Below are 27,951 nucleotides of genomic sequence, written 5' to 3'. Positions count from 1 at the left end.
CTTAAGTATGAATCCCTACAACACTGCCCAATCTCCTGTAAATTTGTCCGTAACACAGCTCAAGACTGACGTCACCAGACGGTGATACCGAAAAATACCGGCGAATATTCACATGAGTGATTTAAAAATAATAACGGCTTTGGCTGCAAGGGCCAAAATTCTCTGCTCTGAGTTGTCTGCCTGCTGAGAGGCGGGGTTTACTGTCTTCAGCCAATGGGAGCAGACAGAGTTCTGCAGCTCTGGCAGAAAACCAGACCAGCTTGGATTTCTATTTGCATATCAGTGTTCGTTTTATTGTTAGAAATGTTGCTTTTTCTTCATTCCCTTGTCTTCAAATATCCTATTTAGACTTTTGTGAATACATCTTTACGTTATATGTTGTTGAAACCATTCACAGTGATACACATGTACAAACATTGATCTTTTATTCAAACAGGATGAAATAAAATTAACAACAAAATAAGTGATTATAAAACAAAACTATAACGTTTAATAAAAGGATGAAATGCTCTAAATAAACAAATCAACTAAATTTATTAAAAATTGTGTAAATCTTGATAATTTCAGCTGACTGTTCTTCCTACATCTATATTTAAAATGACCTATTGTTTAGACATTATTATATATAAGAAACAAACACATTAACATAAAAGTGGATTAATAGCAAAGGAAGATGTCTGTCTTTTCCTATATCTAGTCTGCAAATCTTCACCAGATCGCATCCATAGACTGCAATGTAAATTTAGGGACAAATCATCTGATTTTCTAAACTGATCTTTATTGATCTTAGAACTTCATGAGTCGCATCAAAGGGAAAGAAAAGCTCCCTTTTATAAGTATACAAAACACCTTTTTCAGCATTTTAAAACACATCTGAAATGCCAGTTAAAGATATATTAACTAATTTAGTTAATTTAGACAAAATATTCTCTTTCAGGGAGAGCTGATCCTCTGGTCATCTGTTTAACATCCTGTGACATTTATTGATCAATAAAATTACAAAGCATGACTTTTTATGTGTCCTTTCTTCTTTCTGGGCCCTTTTCCCACCAGAATCTGCTACATTATATATGAAAACTTTGATCAAAGTTGTAAAATCTATAGCCATTTGTTATCCATATTTGATGATGAATATCTGGCCAACTTAACTGAGTTTCAGCTAGAGTGCAGCTCTTTAGGTATTACAAATGGCTTCAAATAATGCTTTTTGGGGACATTTGTAAGGGTATTCAAAGGAACAAATCTTTAAAAAAAAAATTTGTTTCGGCATTCATCAAGACGATAGTCTACAATTTGAAAATCTTGGTACCTATGTGTTCTTTTTGGACAAGTTGTCTGAAAGGCATCATCACAAAGCTGCTTAATTAAACAGATAGAAGAGGAAACAGAATAAATCCCCCCACTACATCTTCTTATTTATTGTCCTTATCAGGGTGATCTACACGATGGACTCTTCAGACTTGATCTCTTCTGCAGTTACTCTGTTTGCATGGAGGACAGCAGCATGAACTGTATGAAATAGAAGGCTGCTCATGTCTTTGTCATCCTTCCCAAAGAACTGTCCCTTCTGCAGGGTATCGATGACGGAGGTGTTACAGCTAGCAAGGACTACACTCACACCAATCTCTTTATATTCCTTGACTAGACCTTTCAAAGTGCCCAAGCCAGTGGAGTCAATGAAAGAGATGACTGAGCAGTCCAAAACTATTGTGTGGAACTCCAGGTGTCTTTGGACCAGCCCCCCACTTGCCTTGGCCTGTTTTACGGACATTTCTTTGGCCTTCTTCTCTGCCTTTCTTCTCCTAGTTAGCTCCAAGAAAGGTTCCACACCGACAGCTTTGTAGAGGGATTTGAGGAAAGATTCCTTATTGGCATAGTACAGAGGAGCATGGAAGCGGAAGATCTGAGCCCGATTAGGTGGCGTGAGGTTCTTGTACTCCTCCAAGTCTTCATAAAGATCAGTGTCACTGACCTGGCCCAGGAGAGAGACCTAAAATAAAACATATTAAATTAGTAAGACACTGAAATTCTGATATATTAATAAAGCTGAACTTTCTAAGGGACTGGATTGATAAGTTTCAAAAAGCCTTTTCAACATCAGGTCACTCATTCACCTTTGGTTTTTGAGTCTTGAAGATGATGCATCCCATGGAAAAGACAATGCCGATAAGCAGGCCCAGCTCCACACTGATCAGAGCTGTGGCTGACATGGCAACCACCCAAACAATGGCATCATTCCGACTATCACGCCACTTTGCCGGGACATCCCTAAACTTCCTCAGTGCCCCCCTAAGGCTTACAATGATGATGCAAGCAAGGACACATTTCTGGAGAGCGTGGAAGAAAGGAGCAAAAAAGAGGAGGACAAGAAGGACTACCAGGGCGGTAATCAGACTTGAAATCTGGGAGAGGAGGATGAAAATGGAGAGTTTTGCTTAAACATCAGCCTTGTTTCTGGGCCTTAGTATTTGCTTTCACTGGCTAATTCATCATATCACTCAAACTTGAGAAGTAAATAATAACTTCTGAACAAACAAAGGTCTACGAATGGTATGATCTCTCATCAATGGGTATGATTATTTTCAGTCAACTGCAGTTCACCTGAGTATGGCACCCTGTTGAATCCTTCACCATGGTTTTTGCCATTGCTGCACTGGTGGTGAAGCAGTGGAAGAAGGAAGGGATGACGTTACAAAGCCCGATGGCCAGCATCTCCTGGTTTGGACGAACGGTGTAGCCATTTTTCTTGGCAAACATCTCAGACAGCGACACAGTGAAGGCAAAACTACAAGACATTTGGATGATATAAAGTCATCTTTTACATCACAGTCATTTCAACTACATTTTATGTTTGAGTTTGGCCACAATAGGGTGACTTCCAAATCCAAATCCAAATAATCCAATAATTATACTCAACGGTTGTCTTACATACAGTAGTTAAATGCACCAATCTAAAGAATAAGAGGCTGTAAATAAACTCATAACCACAGGGATGGATAGTTCCCCAGTTGAAAGAAATTACAGTAAAAATCTATTAATGATTGTGTGCTTTATCTAAGCCACAGGGTAATCCAGTTACTAAATGTATTTATAACAACCACGATAAAACAGAAACATGATCCTAATATACTGGTTGTAAATTACCTAATGACTGACAAAGGAAAGGCATCCAGTGCCACCCGGGACATCAAACTGAAGCCAGGCACCTGAGGAGGAATGAAACCTGTGGGGATGTGACCAGAAATACTGGAACCATAATTGGTGTTGAGGTCTCCAAAGTGGCTGGCCAGTGTAGCTCCTGCCACCACAATCAGCTCTGTGGGTAGAGGGATCTTTAGACGATCCTTGAAGCGCTCCTGGAGCTCTTTCCCTGTCACTGCAATTAAAAACAAGTATTATTCCAAATTTAAAAAAAAAAGATAAAAAAATTGCAACATGGTTAATTTAGTAAATTTGAAAACTGAAGTGAATACATTTGAGAAAGTAAATGATAGACCTAATACTAAGATACAGATGGCACTGGTGATGACGTCACAGAAGTTGGTCTTTTGAATGTTGGCAAAGATGTTGATCCAGGTTACAACCACTGTGCCGAAGCCCTGGTGGCGAGGAATCTTTAGACCCAGCAGGTATTTAGCCTGCACGGTCAGAATGGTGAAAGAGGCTCCTGTAGCAAAGCCATCGAGCATGGGAGCTGAAAGGTACACAGACACAAATCCTAGCCGAAACACTGCCATCATGATCTGTGGGAGGGGTGGAAAGAAACAAAAAATTGAAGGGGATAAAAAAAAAGCAACTTGGACACAAAGACTAGACATTTTCTCTTATCTTGAGTGGCTACAAGTATTAATCCTGCTTTAGCAGGTTTGTGAAAAGGCTTCCTCACAAGTAACATCAATAAAATGTCAAAATAGAAGTGATGGAAACCGAAGTGCACTTAAGGCTGACAAATCAATGGGAGAATTAGTGGATTTGCAGGCATTTGCTCCTAAATCAGAAATATTGGACCATTTCTTGAGGACAATTGTATAACTGAACTTTGCACAAAAGTCAGGGAATTTGTATTTTGTGAATTACTTCTTTGTTGTATTGATGCTTCTTTGCAATAAATGTATTGTTGGAAAGTCTGTTTATTTCCCTTTTAAATTATATCACATTTGTAAAGAAAAATGCATTCATGGGATGAGCAGCAGAGTTGAGTATGTGGGTTTCGCCCATGAAAAACTTGCTAAATCTTTTCTGCTAATGCCAAACACCTTATTCTGGCAATGACTGGCAAAGAACACTTTTGCAACCACTAATTGGGTTACAGCTTTTGGTGGAGGCAGTGTGATGGAGTGGGGCAGCATCTCCCTCACTGGAAATGCTGAGATATTTTGAGATGGGATTTTGCAACCAGTGGCAAATTTCAGATCTCCACAGTCTGGGACTCAGAGTGGGGTTCATCAGAGACTACCTCCAGAATTTGAGAGTTGAGAGGATTGAATGGCCTGCCTGCAGTCTTGACCTCAACCCTGTTAAACTCTTTTAGGATCAGTTTATGCATGCTGTCGGTGTCAGAATGACCAACACAACAACAATGGCTGACTTGTGACAATGCTGGTTGAAGAACAGGATGTCATCCCGTAGCAGTGTGGCCAAGTTGGTGATCAGCATGGACAGAGTGTGAACCATACCGTGGGCTTAGGGGGAGCCGCTTTTTTGCATTTCCTATCTTTTTTCGGCAAGTAAGAACATGATGCCAGCTGATATTACAGCTTGCCCCACAGAACATAAGTGTACCAATACATAATGGTTAACAACTCTTATGCAACAATAATACATAACAGGTGCAAATGTCCCTTGCAAAAAAAAATTTTTACCACTCTTTTTGCGAAGATCAACTTACATAGTTAATATTCCCCACATATCTCACACGTACACAGCGATGCTTGCCATACACAATATAATGAGCAATGATAGTGTCCCATATTGTAAATAGTTAAAGCAGGTCTTACCTTACCTTTTACGCATTTACTTCTTTTATTTTGTATTTAAAGTAGATCTACAGGAAGTTTAACTTGGAGCGCCGCCACGCTTCAGTGGTCACAATAATTATAGCATCCATAGTCATACTTTAGGCTACAGTGAATTTGTGAGCAATCAGCATACATTTTATTGTCAGTATTATATAGCTCCCCCAACATTTCATAAATCCTGTTTCTAGGGGAGCTCATGTTTCATTAAGGGGAGCCATAGCTCCCCCAGCTCCCCTGTGGTTTGTACCCTGAGCATGGAAGTGCCAGGCTGTTGTGGCGTGTGTATGGGTCTTCTGTTAAATGAATGAACTGTTAAATTGCCAACATGCCTTATTTCTTCAGATTATTATTCAATCCAATAAATAACACCAAACAAGAGTCAGTGACAGAAAATAAGCTGTCTGGCTTTGGTAGAGTAGTTGGCAATAAATATGGCACCATTTAAAATGGACATTAACAGGCTTTCCAACATTATAAGATTCATTGCCAATAAGCATTGTTTCAAAGAAATAGTCAACCAAGAGTAATTTTCTTAGTTTTTGTGCTAAATTTATATGATTTAAAATTTAATAAGTGGCAACTATAATTATAGTTTTCACATAAAAAATGTAAATACGCAGATACAATTTAATCTGTAATTCAAGAGTAGTTGGCTATATATATCTTTAAAAATACTGCATATGAAGTGACAGTGGTGTTGTAAAGGCCAGTTTTAAGATTTGCTTTGATCTTAACCCTATATTTGTGGAAAACCTTTCAGCTGCTGAGGAAAATCTAGATGTTTGCCTCATGTAAAAACATCTAAATTGCCCCAACACAGTACAAAAAGGCTCAGGTTAGAATTAAAACAGAGAGCAAAGCTATCCAATATATCTTTACATGGCAGATAGCTGTTGTATGCTCTGTTAATGTTCACTATCTTGCATATTAAAAACTTCAAAGCAGGAGGGAATTATTTTCTTAGAGACAGCTTCTAAATATCTGAGATGAGAACGGAGATGAGTTTTTGTAGGCTGAAAAATTAACAGGAACCATAAATAAGTTTAACAAGGCTGTACTGGGATTAAGAAAAAAAGATAAGCAACAAGTACATAACTAAGTAGTGGCCATTTTTATGTCATTGTCTTAATTGTAAAATGCATTATTCCTCATTGTTTCTTTATTTAACTGTATACAAACACTTTCTGTATGTTTGGATATTGTGGCTACTTAATTTGCAAACTTTTAAGAATTAGTCAGAATACAAGTGTTCGTTTACCTGATAGACCCCAGCCAGGAACGTAACAGCGGAAGCGACACTGATGGCATAACACTCCTTCTTGCATTGCATACCCATCAGTTCCACTGTATGAATGGTACCATGAGTGAGGTTGGTGCCTAGTGTTGTATTAAAGATATCAGGGGATGGTGTGGAGTCCTCACTAAGGTCAAAACCAGCTAGAAACACCTCCCTTTCCACCACCTGCACACAAGTACACAAGAACAATTTACACAATGTCAGCAACATACCCCTTAATTATATTTCATTATGCAGTCTTATTTAATTAAAAAAAAAAGATAAAAAGGAAGAAAACAGCTTTTTTGGGATTACTAAAAGCTTCCCAAAACAAACTGAGAAGTTTACTTGATGTTCTCTCAGCAATTATAGATGATGCATTTGATTCATCTTTTCCCAGACTTATTTTTAAAGTAAACAAAACAAGAAGTAAGTATGATAACAGCTTGATACCTGTCCAACCATGAGGCTCATGAGGCTGAAGATCCCAACAGACACATGTCTAGACGTTCCCATTAGGAAGTAGATTATGTTGGCGTAGAATGAGGTGTACAAGCCATAGATTGGATCAACTCCTGCTAGTAAGCAGTATGCAATGGCCTGTGGTACCAAGATGATGCCTACAATCATCCCAGACATGACATCACCCCAGACGTACTCTCTGAGCCTGTATTTTGGCAGCCAGCGCACCACAGGGAAGAATCCTGACAGGGTGGATCGGAGTCTTGGCACAGAGCATGTCACACTCTGCTTCAACTTGGATTTTAGGGTTACAATTGTTGGCTGTCGCTGGCGAACCCGCCGCTCCAAGAGGGGTGGGAGTGCAAGTGGGGTGTCTGTGACCTTAGAGGCTTCCTCCATGTTTTCAGGGAAGAGGAGGCAGTATGATGAGAGGAAGAGGGCGTTGTAGATGATGAATTGGTCAGCTGTGCTCCTGGAAGGGACATACGAGATCAAGCAGATTATTGTCACAATGCATGTGTGAACTTTATCTCTGAGGTTTGATGAGTGTTAAAACTCAAGTTTTTTTCTCTCTCTTTCTGCATTTGTGGTCTCATGTAAGAACACGAAGTCCCCGACTGAACACACTGCTCCACAGCACTGTAACAAACTCTAAAAGAACAATGATGACCTAACTGGAATGACTCCAGTTAATCTTTTTGTTCTTTTATGGATGCTTACATCTTACAAGGAGCAAAGAGCGTTAGCTGTAACTGCAGTTCGGTTATAGTGTAATTTTATTTACATAGATTCTTTCTGGACATCAACCATTAAACTTATGAATCAACTCTCCGTTTGAATATTCACTCAGGATAACAAATAAACAACATAATCTTTATTCTATGAACTTGAAGTTGGAAAAGAGTTAATTAACTCCTTTTCCTAGAGCACCAGTTAGTCGGGAACATGCTGTTGACATGAAGCTGTACCTTCTTACTTTGCTACTCATGGGAGAAAAATTCAATAAAATCATATCCAATGTACATTTATGATATTTTTTTACATGGAATATTTTGTCCAGCCTCTTCTTTGAAGGTATGTAATTTAATAACATTTAATTTCAACACTGATAACCACTGATACACTTATATCAATGAGAGTTAGATATGATTTAAAGATAAAAGGCTTCAGTCTTTTCACCTTTACTATAGTTGTTCTATATCAGGCACAACCTCTTGTTTTTATCTTTAGTAAAACATCTGTGATCACATACTGTGGTATGATTTGTTGGATGGGGTTTGGTAAAGCTATTATAAAAATATGCAGAAACTATAGGAAAACTAAGACATTTTCTATAAATGGACAATTCAAAAATGCCCATGAAGTCTGCCTGATTGCGCTTTTGGAGAAAACTACAAAAAGGAAAAGAATACAATCTGCAACAGTGTTTTAGGCATGTTTGGGGGAAGAAATGTTTGTAGTTTTTCTAAGTGAAATAACTGTACAGAGCCAATAACCATTCAAATTTGCAAAGATCTAATGGCTTGGCTGATCTTTTCTGTATCTACTGTCACTGTGAGGTCAAGTGTTGGATGGACTGCTACGAAATTTTGTGCAGGTAACCATGACACCCAAAAGAAAAACCGTAAAAACATAAAAGTTGGTGATCTTGGCACCAATAGCAGGTTAAAGTTTTTACTTACTTAAAGTTCTTTGACTAAATCCTATCATTATCAAATTGATCAACACATCTAAAAATGGACTGCAGCTGGATTTGGAACAAGAGTTTATTGTGTCTCTTCTTAAAAGATTTCACTTTAGGAAAATCAGAAACATTCTGATTTGACAAATAGCCCATAAAAACACATTTCTTATATGCTTTACACATTTGGAGCTGCACATGGAAATGAATTGTTTTAGTTAAATTTGCAAAATATAACTTGACTGTGGTCGAGGATGCACAAAGTCTCAAAGTCTCTGTGTTGGTAAATTATTTTTCCTCTAAGTAAACTTTTAAATCTTTAATGTGCATGTATATTATTGCTTTTTTAATTATGTTGGGCTAATCAAGGTTCTTATAGCTTCCATAAAAAAAACATACCATGAAGGGAGGTTAATGGGCCTTAAAAAGCTGGAATGACATTGCTTCTTACACATTCATTGATCAAGTAATCAACACATGTTTTACAGTCATGAATAAAGCCCATGATGTCTAGTTTGTTGTAGGTTTTTTATAACAAGGTTAAATGTTTTCAGTAGCAGCAGTGTTGGAGTGAAGATTACATGCGTCAGAAACCATAAAACACTCAAATAAATGCATTATCTGCCTCTGCCATCACAACGCTGGTATGTGTTGTGATTAAGACTTCCCTTGACCGCACTGACTCATGAACTCATGGAAAAAGCACAAGTGGTTTCTCAGTTTACCTACAATTAGCATTAGATAAGACTGGGTTTTACAGTTTTTTGATTGTTGAACAGATTTCTCGGTTTTTCTTTTATTCTACTGCTGATCTTTTTCACTCCCTGTCTTGAGGATACTTGGACTTTGAACTGAATAAATTTTCACTTTCCAAAAAAAACAGAGCCATTCTGTGCTCAGATGGGTTCGATAAATCTCACCTCAACCTTTTAAATGACTGAGGACAAGAGAGAAATAATGGCCTATTTTAATGGGGTGAAAACAAAAATTACCTTACTCTTTGGGAAGTATTTCACTCTCACTGACAGATAAAAACTATTGGGCATGACAGGAGTCACAGAGAGAGCCTTCAGGAGCCAAACAAATGCAATTTATTTAAGTGTCAGCCCTGAACAGTCCTGAAAGCAACTGATTGAAGCTGTTGCTGTGAGCCGTTTCTAATCACTCTACTTTTCCTTTTATCCATGACACAAAAGCACTCCGACTGTTGCTCAGAAATGGCCTCAGATGAGGGTACCCGCCTATATATGTAGTCATAAGATGATTTCTATTTAGTTAAATAAAAAGTCTACAATGTTGGGATGATGACCTCCAAGTTAAAAATAACATGGTGACAAAAAGTTGACTCATCCTGAACTATTAAAGCAATGTACAGTTTCTATTTTTCTAAAATACTTTAAATCATGTTATGCACGTTGTTGTCTGTAAAACAGCAACAGAAAGTATTTTTGCTTTGGTCTGGGAGAAATCATCTTGATTTGTGGCCTTGAATTTGACCCTGACTGTGGTGTTTACATTCTGCAAAAAAAGATTAACTGAAAAGTAATTAAACTTATTTCAGGCATGTTCAAATTTGCAGGAAGCTTGACGTCATCGTTGCATTAGACAAAAGCATGAGGATCTTTGTAATCATTTCAAATAGTGAGGTACATGTAACATGACATAATAATAAAGGTGTTGGCCACCCTCATGATTATTTAAATGCAAGTCAAACCAATGAAAACATTTCATGATGTAATCATGACAACTGATTGTTTCAAAGCTTAACAATGAAAGGAAAGGATCTAAAGACAAGTTGTTCCTTCAGGTCATGTCTTTTGCAGCTGATACTCTTTTTAAGACTACAGTAAAGCATCAGTCTCACGTGCAAAAGAAAATCTTCCTAAATTTAGGTAAGAACTGCTCCAGTCAGCAGTGTGATGACGTACTCACCTGTAGATCTACTGCTTCATGGACAAACAAAAGTTTTGATGTGTTGTATTTAAGTCAGAGATGTGTTGACTGCATCAGTCTCTTCTCATATTATATTTCTCTGTGTTTCAGCTCTTTGATTATCTCAGTTTCTGCTCAGATGTCATATGAGCAGTAGATGTCAGTGTGATTCCTGCTGAATATATAGTATAGGAACAGCCCTTTCCTCACCCTCACACCGCTCCCTATTGGCCTGACACTAGGAGTGGGTTGGGTCTTACATTTTTATGTGTGTGTATGTGTGTGTGGGCAAGAGTTTAAATCAAGTCAGTTTTTTACTTGATCAAAGTGTTTACCTCCCCTGATGGATGTTTGGTCCTGCAGCAGCGATTTCAAAGAGAAAATGGGAACAGACCAATGTGTCAACATGTCAAACTGTTTAAACACAGATTAGTTTACACGGCAAACAGAAGATAAGCTATACCTGAGCTGCAACAAGCAGCGAGGTGCTGCTGGGATTTGTGTGAACTGTGCAGTAAAGAATCAAAGCTTTTTTCTGAGATTTGTTTGCTTATCATGAGAGGAAATTATGATTTGTATATACAATGTTGGAAGAAAGCTAACATATAAACTGTGATTATGCTGATGTAATAATCCTTTACATCTTCAATTGTTTGTCATTAAAAGGTATAATCTGTGCCTCTTAAAAAAAAAAAAAAAAAAAGATGAGATATTCTGTAATTATTGTCAGACAAAGCAGCTATAGGGGTCAGTCTGAAGCTTATAAAAAATCCTGAAATACCATCCAAGAATGGCACAACAGTGACAAAAACATACAGGCAAAAATATGGTGTTCACTGGATTAGAGAAAAACAATCGAAAAAACCAGACTAGTTCAGAAGTCTAAAATTTGCAAGTATGAAGCCAAATAATCCAGGAACTGCTGTAAAAAGGACAAACGTGCTTTTCCAGAATTGTCTGAGTCTTTGTGTTATTAATAGAATATTGGACACAACCTTTGCTTAAACAACCCTTTCACAAAGTGCAGTACTGAATTAATAATGTTACTGGGTTTAGACGTTTTTGGGAAAAAGGGGCTCCCTTGACTTGAAACCGAGGGAGCTGTTTTTTCAGGTCAGACACAATTACTTTCTGGTTAAAAACGTACTGAAACACAAGTGCAACATTGCTTGCTTGTTTCCACAGAGTTGTGCATACTGACAGCCCAAACCATCATTAGAAGAAAGAAAAGTAGCTTGAATAATACAGTGGCTTAACTTAAAATTGTTATGTAATATAATGTTATGTCACTTCCACCTAGTGGCAGGTACAGGGAAACAAAACCAAAGCTAAGGCAGAAACATTCAGGATAGAAAAGTTGCATTGTAAAGTATTAAATCAAATAAAATTTTTATTTATAAAGCACTTTTCATACAACAGCTAGCACAAAGGACTCTCCACGATGAAAACAATTTTTAAAAAGTAAAAGTACATGCAAAACACTCGTGTTATTTAGGAAACATACAGACTCAATCATACGTTCTCTCTCTCTCTCTCTCTCTCTCTCTCTCTCTCTCTCTCTCTCACACACACACACACACACACACACACAGACACACACACACACTAAGCATGTTTTTTACTTAAAAAAGTTAGTTGGATACAGGTTGGTAATTAACAGCAGGGTCTAAGTTACTCTTCAGTTAGTTTTACTTTTGAAGTGGTCTGCAAAGTCCTCCTGTTATAAAATACACAGCAGTGGTCCGACACAGCCAGGTCAACAACAGAGGACACATCTGTGGACAGGCCGTAAGTTATGACCAAATCCCCGTTGGGTCCTCTATTGTGAGTAGGCTGTGTTACATGTTGTTTAAAATCCTTTTTTGAAAGGTTTAAAAACTTGCTGGCATGGGGATCACTGCTGTTAACGATGTGTAGGTTAAAATCACCAGTTATTAAAATCTTGTATTTAATGTGTATGGATGATAAAAACTTTTTGGTTGTCTATAAACTGTGTAAACGGATAATTCTATAATGTAGAATAATTAGTTAATGAGATTATTTGTTCTGGTATTGACTTTTGAACAACTGAAGCTGTTCCACCACTTTTTTTTTTTTACCTCCTATGCTAAAAATAAAAGATTAAAATGGGATAAAAATCTTTTATTATTTTAATAACAAAAGATTTGCTTAACAGTGATCAGACAATTAAAAGAGCCATGTTGAGTGATGCAGATAAGTTCAGTTGTGATATTGTTGATGTGGGTTTTGTAATGGGAGCTGTGTGTATGGGATGGAGACATGTGACTGTAGAAGTATGTGGATATGAATGGGGATGTTTGTAATGTCTGCTGGTGCACTGGTATATGATGTGTAAGAGGGGAGGGCTTGACTGGGGTAGATGTGTTCTGGACCTTTAATCAGAGAAAGCTTTGCAGGATTGGAGGGTGAGTTCAGTTTCATGGCAAGAAGCTGAGAACCTGTTTCACTGGGGTGTAAGCCATCAGGTTTACAAGGTGTGGTCTATTGGAGAACGTGGTGATGTTGTTAATGCATGGAACTGAAGCTGTAGGGTGGTGATGAAAGAGCTGGTGGGCGGAGTTGCTAATGTCTGTGACCACTGCACCTGAGTGGCAAGATGTGCAGCACCTGTTTACATCTTGGACAATGTCTCCCACGATGAGCATGGAAGGGCCAGCTCCAGCTGCCGAGAGCCTCTGGGTTGAAGGGACTGCAGCATCAGAGGGTAAAGCGGAGGTCTCCACAGGGGTGGCTGTAAGAGGAGAGACGGTTAGTGATGGTGTGCTGAAGCTAACATGAATGTGTCTAGTCTTTTTGGCTATTTGCTTTGCCCAAAAGGTTTCATTATTCAAAGCCCTGTGTAACAGGAGTACTGAGAACTGCTGGTTAGTTGATGTACAGCAGTCCTGTGACATATTGCACTTGTGCTTCATACCAGTTGATCTGTAAAGATAATGATGCATGTGTTATGTCACTATGTTTTTAAAAAAAAACACACAAAAAAAATACCCTTTTCCTCCATATTCTGAGGATCAAAATGGTTGTTGTTAAAAAAACAAAATTAGATTTTATAATTGACTTCTGCACTATTCTGTACTTTCATTGCTCTAAATCTTTTTTCCATCTTCCTCCTTTCTGTCTCACATTGTATTTTTTACACTTTATCAGGACATGTTCTATGGTCTCATCCTCATTACAAAATATGCATTCACCTATGTCATGGTTGCATATTAAATAAAGAATGCTATTAAGTCCAGTAAGTCCCAACCTGGATAATTACAATATATCTACCCTGTTCCTGTTTCCTACTGCCCTCATCTCTTCTCCCATTGCTCTTTGCACCCTGTACAATGATCATCCTTTCTTCTCCTTCTCCCAATGCTTTTGCCATTGTTCCTTTATTCTGCTCTTCATAACAATATGTGCTTCCATTTTACTTTACCATCATAGCAGTGTTTAGTTGCTTTGCACATTGCTTCACCCTCTTATCTGCTCATTCATTTTCTCTGAACCCTATAATAGCTGGTACCCAAAGAAATATCACTGTTACCCCCATCCTTTGAATTTTCTGACTGTTCTGAATACTGGCCAATGATGAACTTGAGTCTGAACAAATAACTGATCTTACCGGTTTTGTGTCCTCCAGCCATTGTGTTGCTTTCAGCAGTGCTAACATTTCTGCCTGATAAGCACTGACAAGCCGTCATTTAATCCTTTCCCTACTTGTATTCTGAATTCTAGGGCTATCACTGCAGCTCCTGTACTACCTGATGGATTCCTGGCTGCATCTGTATAGGTTTTGACATAACCGTGAAAACAGTCAATGTATTTCTGCAAAACTGCATTACAAATAAATCCCTTCTCCCTTTCTTTCTTTTCCAGTTTGGTGAACTTGTCCACTGCACTGGGAAGGATCCACTGCAGACAACAGCACGTTGAGTTGATTTTTACATAGTCGAGTTGGGTTTCAGCGGCTCTTTGAAGGACTATTCATCCAAAGCTCTTTTCTTTCTTCTTCTCTACTTCCCTGCAGGGTTGCAATGTGGCTTGTGCGGGGTGATCTTGAATGTGTCCCTGTAAATTACCTCTTCTAAGATCTAATGGCATGTCCTTAACTTTGACTTACAAAGCTTAAACTGGGGTTGTTTTGACTGCGCTTGTGATCGGCCACACTGCTTGATTGACATATTATCTAGTTTTTTGAGAATAGTGTCTGAAGCCGATCCATACAATATATATCTGTAGTCAACTGTAGATCTTATGAAGCCAGGATAAATTGTTTTCAAAGCTTGTCTGTCTGCTCCCCATTCTTTCTCAACTAAACATCTCACTAGATTTCAGCACTCTTTTACATTTTCCTGCAATCTTCTGAATATGTACAGCCCAGAAAGTTTTTCATCAGACCACACTCCCAGATACTTAAATTCCTTCACTCTATCAGTCTCTTGGTATAGAATCTCAATTTCACTTCAGGACCTTTCCTACTTCTTAGACTGTTTTAGTTTTTTCCACAGAAAGTTTAAACCTCCACCTCTAAGACCATTCTTCCACCTTGTAAATGGCATCTTACAGTTTTTTTAATGATAAATTTCTCCCCTGTTTCTAAATTGCCCGGTAATCTGCAAAAAGTGAAAAATGCATACTACTCTCTATTTTCATAAAAACACAATTTATCATTACAGAAAATATAAAAGGACTTAAAATACTCCCCTGAGGTGTTCCGTTCTCAATAACATATTTCTCTTAATAGTCCTTTCCAACTCTCACCCGTATATCTTGTTCCATCAGAAAGTCCTTCACCCAGTGACAGAGGCTCCCACCAATTCCCATTTTCTTAAGTCTTATCAGTAGTCCCTCCCTCCACATCATAAGATTTTTCTATGTCCAAAAGTACAGGCACTACACTTTCCCTGTTGTCCTGAGCTTGTTTTTAACATCATGCTATAGATGCCATACTGGTATTTCTTCCCCTCAATGTGATAATTAGCCAAGTATTCCCTGCTTTTAGTATAATAAATCAACCTTTCATTTATCATTTTATCCATAAATTTGCAAATATGGAATGTTAAGGCAGTTGATCTATAACTCCTTGGACTGTATAGTCTTTTCCCAATGTATGTATTGGTACTACTATAGCTTCCTTGCAACTTTTTGGCATTCTGCCACATTCCCATAGACTTCTATTAAAATGTCTTTGGCTGACTCACACAGATTACTTATCATTGGGTAGCAAATCTGATTATTTCCTAGTGCTGACAACTTAATTTTCCTCAGTGCTTGAATTAGTTCTGCTTTTACAAAAGGTACATTTATAACGTCATTACAATCTTCTCCTTGTTAAAGTACATCACCATGTCCTAATAAGGTTGCTTGTCTATCTTGTTTGCCCTTATCATTAAGACTATTTGAACTATGTAGCTTTACAAAAGTTTGAGCCAGCACCACAGGTAACCATATTCTCTTTTATTTCTATTCATCATTTTAACCATCCTCCAAACCTTTATAAATTTCTGTTTCCCATGTTTTTTTCTACTATTCCTTCTTGGGGTCTTTATTGTTCTCCAGACATTAGCATTATTTCTGGATTTAATTGCAGTCACATTCCTTTGTCCTCCCATGGTACTAACTTCTTTTTGGTCTTACCTCTCTTGCTCTTAGACTGTTTTGAGCCCTCAAGAGAGGGCCACCCACTTCACAACCAACCTGACAGCCATCTGTCAGGTTTGAGACACCATTTGTAGTTGCCACTGAATAACCTCCTGATTGAAGTTAGAGAATCTTACAAATGAAAGTGACATGCCGATAGTATCAAATACCTAGGGGTAATACTACACCATGACCCTGCAAAGATGTTTGAAGCAAATTATGGAGCACTTTTCCCTATTTAGATCTACATTCCAGGATAAATTCCATCAGAATCAATATCTTACCCAGACTGCTTTATTTTTTTCTATGTCTGTCTATTATCATTCCTCGAAAACAATTTGAGGAGTGGGACTAATTAAAGATATATATGGAGTTATAAAAGAGCCAGGGTGAGCAACAAAAGTGGAGGACAGGGTGTTCCTTACCTGTAGGGATATAATCTTGCAGCTCAATTGAGGCTGTTGGTATGTGTATGTTTTCCACATAATTATGCAGGATGGAAGGATATTGCAAAAATGGTAGTAAAGAGGATAGAAATTTCAGCCTTGTTAGTTAATCTGGGATTATAGAAAAATCTGAACATCTCAGAAGAGCCCATATCCAATATCATGCTTTTAGCATGGAATGAAACCACTAGTATTTTGGATTAGAGATGCCAACTAAAATCCTATGCTGGTGTGCCTACGATTCAGAATTGATCCCAAATAAGCATGCTTAAAGACAAAGTTTAAAGACTGGATCTAAAAAGTTTAAATAGTTATAATTCATTTGTTGATCAAGGATCATTCTCAAGTTTTGAAGCATTGAAACAGAAATTTGATTTAGGAGCTGAGGAGCTCTTCAGATACTTACAGGTCAGGGATTACTTTCAACATAATATCAAACAGAATTTTGAGAACTTGGGACTTCTTAGAAACATTTAAATCATTGATCAAACCAGTTACACGTGGAAACATAATATCCAGGTTATACAGGAGCATCCTGCTAGGCAGGGAGGACAATACAAGCTACTGTATGTGAGAGAGAGATAAGAAAGAGAAGCAGAAATAAGGATCACAGAAGATAGTTGGAAAAAATTTTATCAAATCAAGTGTTATGTTGGAGGTGTGGAGCTCCCAGTGCTCAGTGCTCAGATTCTCCCTTACATGTACATGTGCATATTCAGAATTTATTCTTAATTACAATTCCTTATACATTTGAAGCATTGTCCTGTGAAATGTAGAGTTGGAGATGTGGAACAGTAAAGAGAGGAAGCTACTATCCATTCTTGTAAGTGAAGAATCTCCTAGTGACAGGAAGCTGTCATTAGGAGATGGCTTACAACTAAAAGACCAACAGTGGAGGACTGGCTCAACATAATCCACAGAATCTTTGTCATAGAGAGACTTTCCTTCTCACTCATACTGAAATTGGACAGATTTAGTAGAACATGGACAAATTGGACAGAATATTTGAAACGTGTTAGGACAGATTTCACTTGAAGAATTTTGGTTCATGAGACTCTTACACTCGTCCATGTCAACACATGGTGGGAATGGTAGGCTCCCCTATGTTTTGTTTGTTTTAAGTTGTATTTTTTGTGTTTTCAATAAAAAGAAAAGAAAAAAAGGAAAAGACTGTTTTGCTGCTTCTCGAATAAAATTAGAAAAAGACATTTCAATCTCTTCATTCAATTCAACCTTCTTTATTTCTTGGTCTCAAATGTATCCTGAATTTCCCCAGTCAGCCCACCTGATGGACCATTTAGGGATCCCATCCATGTCATCTGCATCTCCTCTCAGCCCAACTTTTGTCATTATGGGATAATGATTCCTTTCTATAGGTGTTCTTTTTACCACCTTCCATATACATACCCCTGCCAATGAGTCTGACACCAGTGTAAGGTCAACTGGTGTCTCTGTGCCTGTTCTCACCCCATCATTGTCATTAAGGCACACTAGAGTTTTCATTTCCATTATTTCTTCCATAACTAATCCATTTTACTATGGGCAATGAAGTCACCACATCATATCACCTTCTCATCCAGCCATGACATCACTTCTCTCAACACTTCAAATGATAATCTCTTAACCACCTTGAATTTCCCATCCCCTGTCAATACCTCAATTACTATATACTCTAGCTCTCTTCCTTTTCCCAAAAGTCTACAATGTATTCCCTGCCTCAAAAAAAAAAACAAAAAAAAAAAAAAAAAGAAAGATGATACGTTCTGCTCCATTACCTTGCTCCCTATCTCTACGGACACTGTCATACGCCCTGATATCAAAGTCTAATGTTGGTTTTAGCCATGTTTCTTGAATACAGATATCAGGCTTCTTATTAAGTTTTTTAATGAATTCTTTGAGTTCTTGACCATTTGAGATAAGGCTTCTGGCATTCCACTGCAGTAAAATCATATGGCCTTATCTCCTGGGCCTCCTTGTTTTTGTTTTACCAGCTCCCACAACACATTTTTCACCCCCAGAAACTTCTCAGCTCCTTCCACAATGATCTTAATTTTCTTAGTTTTATGCTTAACCTGGTCAGCGCAATTTATTATGTATGCAACGAACAGAATCAGTTTGTCAATCGCTACTGCAGTATATCTATTTTCAGCTTGTCTTGCTTCTGGTCTCACACTTTGGTTTATCTCAGTCCCTTTCTGTTGGTCATAGTTCAAGTTATTCATTGTTTTCACCTGATGAACTTCCACAGCTCACTTCCTGACCTCACACCCACCAAATGTCACCCTGTGTTGCCGTCCACAGTAACACTTTTCCTATACGTCTGTTGTCCACAGTCTGTTGTTTTGTGGTCATCTCCACATTTTGAACATTTCAACAAATACTCATGACAATTTTTGGGGAGGAGAAACAAAGTGTATCAGTGGAAAACTCATGCATCCAATCTTGACTTGTCAGGTAGCACAGATGCTGAAAAAAAGGAACTGACAAGCTATCAACCCTTTCTCTTAGGGTTGGGATATGCTTACTGTTAGTTGCGTGTCCGAGTATCAGGGATGCCCTGCGTTCCTAATGTTCATTTGCTCACATTGCTGTGAGGTAACGTGTTGCATGTGCGAGTTGAAATATTGACTGGAACGCTAGGGGCGCTCATGAGAACAAGAGCATGAACACGACAGGTCAGATGTAAACACAAAGGTGGATCATTTTGAAGACCGTATCTCTGACCATGTCCACAACTATCAGCATATGAAAAATTTTTCTTTCCCTTTGCACAAACACTTGTACCTGAACAGTTGAGACTGGAAGAGTTTTGGGGCTTGATGCTCTGGAAATACAATGTGACCGGTAGATTGACCTTTTCACAATTTCCAAGTCCAAGTGCTGTGTTCTCCCCTAGCAGTGACCTCCAGTATTGAGTGTTTTTGTGGCTCTGTGCTTCCACTGTTTGCAGTAAGTGTATACAGAAGTGTAGCGGAACATTGACGTGTACGCTTGCATTCATAGTAATTATATCCCAGTGCTTAGAGCTGGGAGATACTGCAAATTTAGGTACCAATCAAATACCAATTAAATCCAGGGCAAGTATCACCAATAACAATACGATACTCATACAATACCAATACTTTTTATTTCAAATTTCCCAATCATTTAATGATTTTGCCTTTAGATATTGATCATGATAATGATCATAATAAAACACAAGGTAAAACTTTTTGTCAAAAAAAAAACATTTTTATGAACAAACTAAATGGCAGAAGTAAGAAATTTAGCTTTTTTTGTTTGTAAACAATATAAAATCACATTACCAATGTAACAAAATAATAAAATAACTGTTATGGTCTTTTATCAAACAATTGTCTGAGAAAAAAACAAAATCAGCGCAAATTAGCTAAAAAAAAAAGCAAAATCTATTAGTTGGCTCTCATTCACATTCTTTGGCTTTTTGTCCCTAAAGTCCTCTGCGAAAATTTTAATTTAATCACACTGGGATCAAACAATAACGATTCTTGTCTTGGTATTAATACTATCAATATTTGGATTAATTGCCCCCAGCCCTACTTTCTCTTACATACCTCAACTCCATGGATGCTTCGTCTGAGTTTTTTCAAGTCCTCATCCAATGGAATTCCAGTAATAACTCCCCGAGTTACTTTAGTTTCACCTAAAACCCTTCTTTGATCCACTGTTTTCCTGCAAATGCCCTTGACAAGTAAAGCTTTATTTTTCTATTCCTCCATTTTGTACACTATCAACAAACTTACATTTCTAAGAACCTTAGTCATTTCCATCTCTCCAAGTTTCTTTTTCACTTCCCTCGACAAGACAATTGGGCTTAGTGTAATATGTTCATCCTCCTTTCTCAATTTAAGGATTATTTTAACTTTGTCCCTCACCATCTTTTTACGCCCACTATGATTCCCTTCATCTCAGCTGGTATCTTCCAGGTACAGATCTCAGATAATGTATTGCCATTTAAAAAACAATAAAAACTGCACTGATTCTAGATGTGGCACGCCTCAGAAATTACTACACATGCATGCATGTGGGCATGCAATTCTCAGCAGACATGCTTTTCTTGACATAACACCTGTTGGAGGCAAGGTAGCAGGATCCCAATGCATGGTATCCTGGAGAGCTACTTTTAATACATCGACTGCTGGTGGGTCACATACATCAGGGAATTTAACCTCTCCCTTTTGGACCTCAGTTCCTTTGACAGCTTTCGTATGTCTTTTTAATTTATTCAATTTTATTTTTATATAAACAAAAACATGTCAGCTTTACAAATGTCTACAGTCACCCAGACATTCACAAACACACATTAAACTTGTTTATAGTACACTTAAGTATACAACAGCAAAGTTCCATATTTCAAAATGGAAACATAGAAATAGCCATAAAAGGTAAAAACACAATATATTCATGGAGGTGCTCTGTTTCCAGATTCTAAAATGCTCATATAGATTTATAAAGTCTTTTGTTTTCATTCTGTCCTGTTTTCCATTCTGTTTCCATTCAAGTCTGTCTGTTTCCAACACACATGCCCTTTGGCAATGTATGTTCATCTTTCCAGACCAATACAATCTGCAAACTCCAGAGTCCCAAAGAAGGATCAACCATACTCTTCCAACACATTGTAATAGCTCTCCTGGCTCGAAGAAGTCCAAATTCCAGTAATTTATTCTGTTTCTGTGTTTGTGTGAATCCCGCTGGGTAAATTCCAGGTACCCAGAGTTTAACATTTACAGAGATTTTTACATTAAACAGCTCTGATAAACACTTGATAACATCTTCCTAGAATCTCTGGATCTTTGGACATTCCCACTGACAGTAAAGGAGAGTTCCTTTTTCATTTAAACATTAGTGCAGATATCTAGGATATAACTGGACATGTGACGGAGTTTGACAGGGGTTATATATGTTCTCATCAGCAACTTATGCAGCAGTTGTGTTTATTGTTTGTTACTGTGCCTTTAAACATGCCTGATTTCCATCTATTTAATCTATGTCTTCTTGGATATGACTTCTCCATGCAACCAACTTGTCCATTGCTGAGTGTTCCCTTCCCTTTTGAATTTCAGGCAGACCTCCTCTATTTTTGTTAATGGTGAAACAGTGGCAATCTGTGCCGATCTGGATGACGTGTAATTACTGGATTTAACTGTTAATACTTGAAGAAATGTTTTGGGGGCGTATTTGATATTTTTTACATAGTTGATCAAAAGTAAGCAACACACTTTCTACATACAGATCTTTAACTTTCTGAATGCCTTTAACTTTCCACGATCTAAATCCTTCATCTGTTTTACCAGGAGTAAAATTTTCAATACCCCAAACAGGAGTTGACTGTGAGCGTGCTGGCTGATCACCCACGTCTGTGTGCAGCATGCCAAACTATTATTGTCTTTTTCAAAAAAGGATTTTTGTGATTTTTTTTAAATGTTTAAACATCTGACGAGTATAGATTGTTGTTGAAAGATAGATCTGGAACAGATTTTTTTTCCATCTTCACCCAGGCTGGGGGTGGGGCTCAACAAAACTAATAAGCAGCTGATGTCAGTTGGGTGGCCATATAGTACCATCAGAGATTGGGTAGTTGAAGTCTACTAAAGAGCTATTTGTTTCATTGCTGAATTCAGGGCTGTTTCCCTTGTTTTGAGTGTTTTTTCTGCTTTGTTGATGTGAGCTGCATGGGTCAATTTGTCTTGTTTTACATTCGTTACTTTATTCTTCAGTGCTGTCATACATTTGTCATATATTGATGCAATCCAACTTTACTCCAAAAGTCCAACCAAAAAGATTTCAGCTCAGTTGGCAATCCGGCTATGCTGGCCATGTTAGCATCTGTGTAGTTCAATGGGCTCAGTGGAGTTGTTTTAGTGCCTGCGATATAGATTTATTAATCCCCCAAAGGAGAAATTCCAGTAATTCCAGTCTGGCAGCAAACACAATCACGCAAACAATCACCATATAAATAAAGTAGGAAGAAAGTTACTAACAATAGTAATAAAGTGCACAGATAAAATTCAGTTGAGTTCAAACACATCTGTTGAACAGCCTAATAGCTGAAGGGATGAACCATTCGGTTCTACAGCACAGCAAGAGGAGCCTGTTGCTATGGTAACTCCACTGATCTGCCACTGTATCATGCAGTGGATGTTTGGAGTTGCTCAGGATGCCCTGCATTAGAGCCTTCATCCTCTTCTCCAACATGGCTCTCACAGAGTCCACTTTCCTCCCCATCACTGACACATATTTCTTAATCAGTTTGTCCAGCCGGTTACCGTCACTTGTGTTCATTCTGCCACCCCAACAGACAAACCCAAAGAAAACAGCCCTCGCCACAATAGACTGATAAAAAATGTACAACATGTTACTTCTCACATCAAGTGCCCTGAGTCTCCTCAGGTAAAACAGCCTGCTCTGTCCATTCTTATACAGGGCATGTGCCTGTGCTGACCACTCCAGTTTGTGATCGAGGTGTACACCCAGATACTTGTAGGTACTGACCACCTCAATGTCCTCCCTGTTGACGGTAACAGATAGATGAGAGGGTTTCCTGCCAAAGTCAATAATCATCGGTCATCATGAGTTTCCTGTACTCGTCCTCATCCCCACCCTTCACACAAGCTACAATAGTGGTGTTGTCAGAATACTTCTGAACATGGCACGCTGCAGATCTATATGCAAATGTCAGTACACACAGTGTAAAGTGTGTGTAGAATATTTCACACTGTTACAGCTGAGACTTTTGACATATCAGTGCTGTGTCTTTCAAATGGTGTTAACAGGGTCCCCACTGTGCTGCCATCTTGGAGTTTGGTCACATGACTCCTCCTCCGGTGATCTCCTTGTTTGTTAGTTTCAGGCTTTTGTCCGGAAGTGCCGAGGCAGACATTTTAAGACCTCTCTGGTTTTCAGACTAAAAATATCATCTACTATTGTTACTTTGAATGTGAGCGAAGGAACTGTCTTAAACCAGAATTTTGAATCTGTCTTCATCCATTTTGTTCTAAAAAAATCAAGCAATTTAGCACATATTTAGGTAATGAATACTTCACTATCATATTACACCAAAATAATTAAGAAAACTTGCAATAAGCATAATAATTATCTTACCACCATCTATCGGAGGAATTTAATGGTAATATTTGTTAGTGTCTTGTCTTATCCAAAGAAAGAAACAGATGCATTTAATATTAATTGTTTTGTAAGTCATTAAATGGTTTAGCTTAATTAATATATTAATGTACAAACCTCATTACCAGAAAAGCTGGAAAGTTTTATAAAAATGCAACAAAAGTTCAAATCTGAAATTTGTTATGCTGGGTCAACAAACACGATTCAAGTACAAAGAAACTGAGTTTTACTGACTTACTTCATTGTTTTCTTGTTTTGTTTTTTGTTGTTTATGTTTGCTTTTTTTTAAGATATAAGTAGATCTAAAGTAAAAGTTGGAAGAAAAGCAAAAAAAGATGTAAATGATTATAAGAAATATATAAGTAATGGCATTGTGGAAGTCTTTACAATCAGCAAATTAAAAGATGACAGGTGAGGGTGCCAGGACTGGGTATAAAAGAAGCCTCAACAAATGTCTTACACTGTCTCCACATTGAGAGCATTATTGTTGGTGCCAAGTGTGACACATGATCATTTTCATCTGAGTTTTTACACTAGCTGCATTTACATGTATAAAAAATGCGCCATGTTAACATGTCAGCTGAGCTAATTAGCCTCGATAGGAAAGAATTTTCAGTTCGATTGATAGGGGTGGTTTAAACCTTTTGGGGATCTGTGCATGCTTGAAGAGTTACGTGACATAAGTTTCGGGGAAAATTGAAAAAAAAAAAAAAAAAAAATTTCAGCAGCTAAACAGAACGAGTCGTGGATACAACAATTTTGTTAGAAACTGTAAGCGTTAAGGATTATTCATAATAATAAACATAAAATAATGAAAAAAAAGAAAACCCGAACTAGAAGGCATTGTGCATGTCAAAAGTGTTACGACTGTTCTAAATCTGTCTATCATGTAAATACAACTGATTGGATCACTTTCTCTAGTGACCATGTAAACATGTCAGCTAAATTCTCTGATCAGATTATTTTTAATTGGATAGATCAAATATGTGTCCATGTAAATGTAGCTAGTGACTAAGTGAAAGGGCATGTCTCAGCATTAGCTTAAGCAACTCTGCAGCCACACATGGGACATTGTACTGTAAAGCAAAACGCAGCTGTCGCGTGATGCCCAGGGTTCGACAAAACAAGTTCTGATGTACAGTTTCTAAGCCTTGGATGCTGCAGGGCAGTGACTTCGTGAATTTGAATAATGAATGCCATCAAAATGAGTACAGAATTTTAAGTTCAAAAACGTATGTAGTATTGCTTTAATAAAAGAAAAAAAATACACTTTTAGTTAAGGTTCACTTGAACTTAGGGGTTCATTGTGAATCAAAAAGATCCAAGGAATGTAAAGCAGTGTTTGCAATGTATTTCTAAAAAATATGATTTAATGTATTTTCATGTTTTTTTTAACACATATTATTTTATGGATCATTTATTTTGTCAGGTTCTGATTATCAATATATAATCTTGTTTGAAAACATGAAGATGTTTTATGATATATTTATGCTAAAGGGCTCACTAACTTAAAAGCAGCAGTTTTTTTTATTTTATTTTATTTGTTTTTTACTAGAGGAGGTTTATCATCTGAGGATTGATACTGAACAAACAACATTTTCTGAAATCAAAGCTCACAAATCTAATTGTAGAAAAAAAACACACACATAATAAAGAGAATAGATAATGAGATTCACTGTCAGGATGTCAGACTGTGGCTTTCTGTACATGTATGTGTGTGGGTGAACTCATAGACTACCATTATTAGTGTAGAAAGTGGCTGTGGTTTACTTTTTCACTTCTAATGCACTCAGCCACAGATAAGATGACAATTTCCTTTACACCACATCAAAGACACATCAGCTTTGAGATTGTCATGTCACTTCCTGCTTTCGATGAAGCAGACAAAACTGGGCTATGAAAAGATGTGTATGCTTTCCTTCTAACTGCCATTTCATTTTTTTTATTGTAGATCTTTGCCTGTGGAATCAAAACCCCCTTTTATCCTGTTCCATCCAAACGGATTACTGCACTGTCCCTTTAAATCCACCGGCAGCATCCATCTGCCTGCATCATGCTCCACCATCTGTATGAAAAACAATGTGTGTTAAAAGAGGAGGACTCACCCAGAGAGAAGGACCAGCTTGAGTGAGTTTTGGAGGCGACACTGGCCATGCCTCCATGAGCGGCGCCTCCTCATTCACCATCAGTCTGTTTTTCTCTGTGCGGCTGTCTGCTCTACTGCTTACTCAGTGAGTGCTTTTGGCTTCTTCCTGTTTCATACTGCAAAGCATGATGGGTGCAGGAAGCACTGTCTCGTTCCTGTCTGTGGATTGGAGCCTTGTAGTAGGGGGAGGGGAGAGAAGAGAAGAGATGCAGGGAGGGAGGAGGAGGGACTGCTGGCTGTGGATGAGGATTACCATGGAGACTCAAGACCTGCCATTGTACGTCTGTTTGTACCGTTTGTCTCAGTGTTACATTTGAAATCCAACACTACAGTCTTTACATTTACTGATATATGGACTGAACAGAAACTAATGAATTTACATTTTTCCAGCTGAAATTAAGTGCTTTCCAATAAATTTACTAGTCTGAGATTTATTCGTGATTTTGACAGAGAAAGACACAAATGAAAGTGAGATTAACCTTTTGAATGACATTTTTGAATTATAAAAGATCAATACAACAAAACGTACCTATTCAAACGGAGTGGGAGGAAGTATAAAGCTGTCTAATCCCAACCTTTCTTCATACCCCAAAAAATTACAACTATTGTAGTCTTTATAAATACCGTAGTCACACTCATTACTAAGCCCCTCCATTGCCATGGGTCACCCAAGGTTTATATATATATATTTTATATTATTCATATATGTGTGTGTGTGTGTGTGTGTGTGTAAATACAATAAATAATTATATGAATACTATAATTATTACATAAATAAATCATTACAATAATTATTACAAAAAATGCTATATTATACCATCACACTGTGCTGGGGTCACTTTGACACATGGTTCCGTTTTACACTGCACTTGAGTCAGGATGACCCAGAGCACACAGGGCAGAGCTCTGATCTCAGTTCAGAGCAAACAGGGGCGCCTCCCTTACATTTGCAGAAGCTGTGCAACTATCTGCTGTCTCAGGTGTGCCCCTTGGAATGCTGAAGGGCAGCACATGCAATGAACACCACAAATGCTGACACCAGCCACTGTGCAGACGGGCAAGGACAGCACAAGGGTAACCACATAATATCATAATGAAACCTCTAGCAGTTCTCAAGGATTAACAGAGTCTGAGACAAGACAATGAGGATCTGATTCAAGGGCTTAATCTTGTACACTGATAAAAATGACTTAATTACTTAATTAATTAATAAAACATAAACAAAACTAATTAAAAAATCTGTGCAATGTCTGAGCACCTTTTTTTTTTTTTTAATTGAGTCTGAGGCTAAATCTAACAGAACAGATCACTGGTCTGGGTGGGGCAGGCTCTAATCATCAATTTTAATCATAATCAATATTAAACAATATATTAGTTTTGTATTGTTTACATCAGTCAACAGAGTTCATATGGTAACAGACTGTCACATGACATGTAACTGTCATGTTAAGATTACCATTCTCACAAAAGTAGTTCAGCATGTCAGAAGCTCAGTCAAAGCAGTGAAAGATGACGCATCTTATTTAAAATCTCTGATTGGCTGGAAGTTTTTTTTTTTTTTTGTTTGTTTGTTTTTTTTGTTTTTTTTTAACTTGTCCTGTCCTGCATGGTAGCAAACAGAATAATGGTGGGGTTGCTGTGTTGTGCCGAACAAATTTGCTTTACCAAGGGGAGGTTTATGTGTATATGTCTTGTTAAGCTGATTAATAAATTTATTTATTTACTGTTATTTAATTACTCTGTACTCTGAATAATCGAATCTATGCAATCTTGCTGAACCAGACCTCACAGGACAGAAAAAGGTGGAAGACAGCAAAAAGAAGCAAAAAGGAAAGCAGAAAGAAGAAAGAGGAGACAAAAACACAACAGATAGAAGGCAATGAACCTTCAATCCAAACAATCATCAGACAACCAACAGCTGCACTTGTGCAGAAACACACCAGAGAATTTCCTACAGCTTTTACAAAAAACAAACAGAGTTGATGGTAATCAAGAGTTCTTAAATAATAGCCAAATCAAGAAACATATCACAAATGTGTCACAACAACCGAACCAGATACTCACTCACAAAAAAAAAAAAAAAAAAAAAAAAAAAGACAAAAGTATCTCTTAGTGTATAAACCAGCTGGACAACTCAGTGACCGTGTCGGCATGTAGAGTATGAGGAATGAGACGTGATCAGTGATGAGGAGTGGTGAGTGTGA

General features: G+C 37.7%; 1 protein-coding gene across 3 annotated transcripts; it reads right to left on the bottom strand.

The window, feature by feature from the left end:
* Positions 1–350: 350 nt before the first annotated feature.
* On the bottom strand, positions 351–26,051 carry slc26a1 (solute carrier family 26 member 1). Of its 3 annotated transcripts, XM_041970809.1 has the most exons (9): positions 25,707–26,051; positions 12,998–13,121; positions 6,748–7,228; positions 6,277–6,480; positions 3,497–3,743; positions 3,145–3,376; positions 2,602–2,785; positions 2,115–2,402; positions 351–1,990 (listed from the first exon to the last, which is right to left on the bottom strand). In XM_041970809.1, the coding sequence occupies exons 1-9, from the start codon at positions 25,753–25,755 to the stop codon at positions 1,439–1,441; spliced, it is 2,361 nt and encodes a 786-aa protein (XP_041826743.1). In that variant the 5' UTR covers positions 25,756–26,051; the 3' UTR covers positions 351–1,438. The 3 variants fall into 3 exon arrangements, with proteins under 3 accessions (XP_041826743.1, XP_041826746.1, XP_041826745.1); XM_041970812.1 differs by lacking the exon at positions 25,707–26,051 and having other exon boundaries at positions 12,975–13,066; XM_041970811.1 differs by lacking the exons at positions 12,998–13,121; positions 25,707–26,051 and adding an exon at positions 10,370–10,509.
* Between the last annotated feature and the right edge of the window lie 1,900 nt (positions 26,052–27,951).

The sequence above is a fragment of the Melanotaenia boesemani genome, chromosome 19 (assembly GCF_017639745.1).
Source record: "Melanotaenia boesemani isolate fMelBoe1 chromosome 19, fMelBoe1.pri, whole genome shotgun sequence".
NCBI classification, from domain to species: domain Eukaryota; kingdom Metazoa; phylum Chordata; class Actinopteri; order Atheriniformes; family Melanotaeniidae; genus Melanotaenia; species Melanotaenia boesemani.
The sequence above is the reverse complement of the archived record's forward strand: the minus strand, read 5'-3'. Positions and strand labels throughout refer to the sequence as shown.

What these genes read in the sequence shown, in the direction of transcription:
- slc26a1 (XM_041970809.1), bottom strand. Translation starts at nt 25,755, where the DNA reads ATGGCCAGTGTCGCCTCCAAAACTCACTCAAGCTGGTCCTTCTCTCTG. An exon ending in ATTGTCCAAGATGTAAACAG is followed by an intron (nt 7,229 to 12,997) that starts GTGCTGCACATC and finishes TGTCCCTTCCAG; the next exon opens with GAGCACAGCTGACCAATTCA. An exon ending in TCAAGACTCAAAAACCAAAG is followed by an intron (nt 1,991 to 2,114) that starts GTGAATGAGTGA and finishes GTTTTATTTTAG; the next exon opens with GTCTCTCTCCTGGGCCAGGT.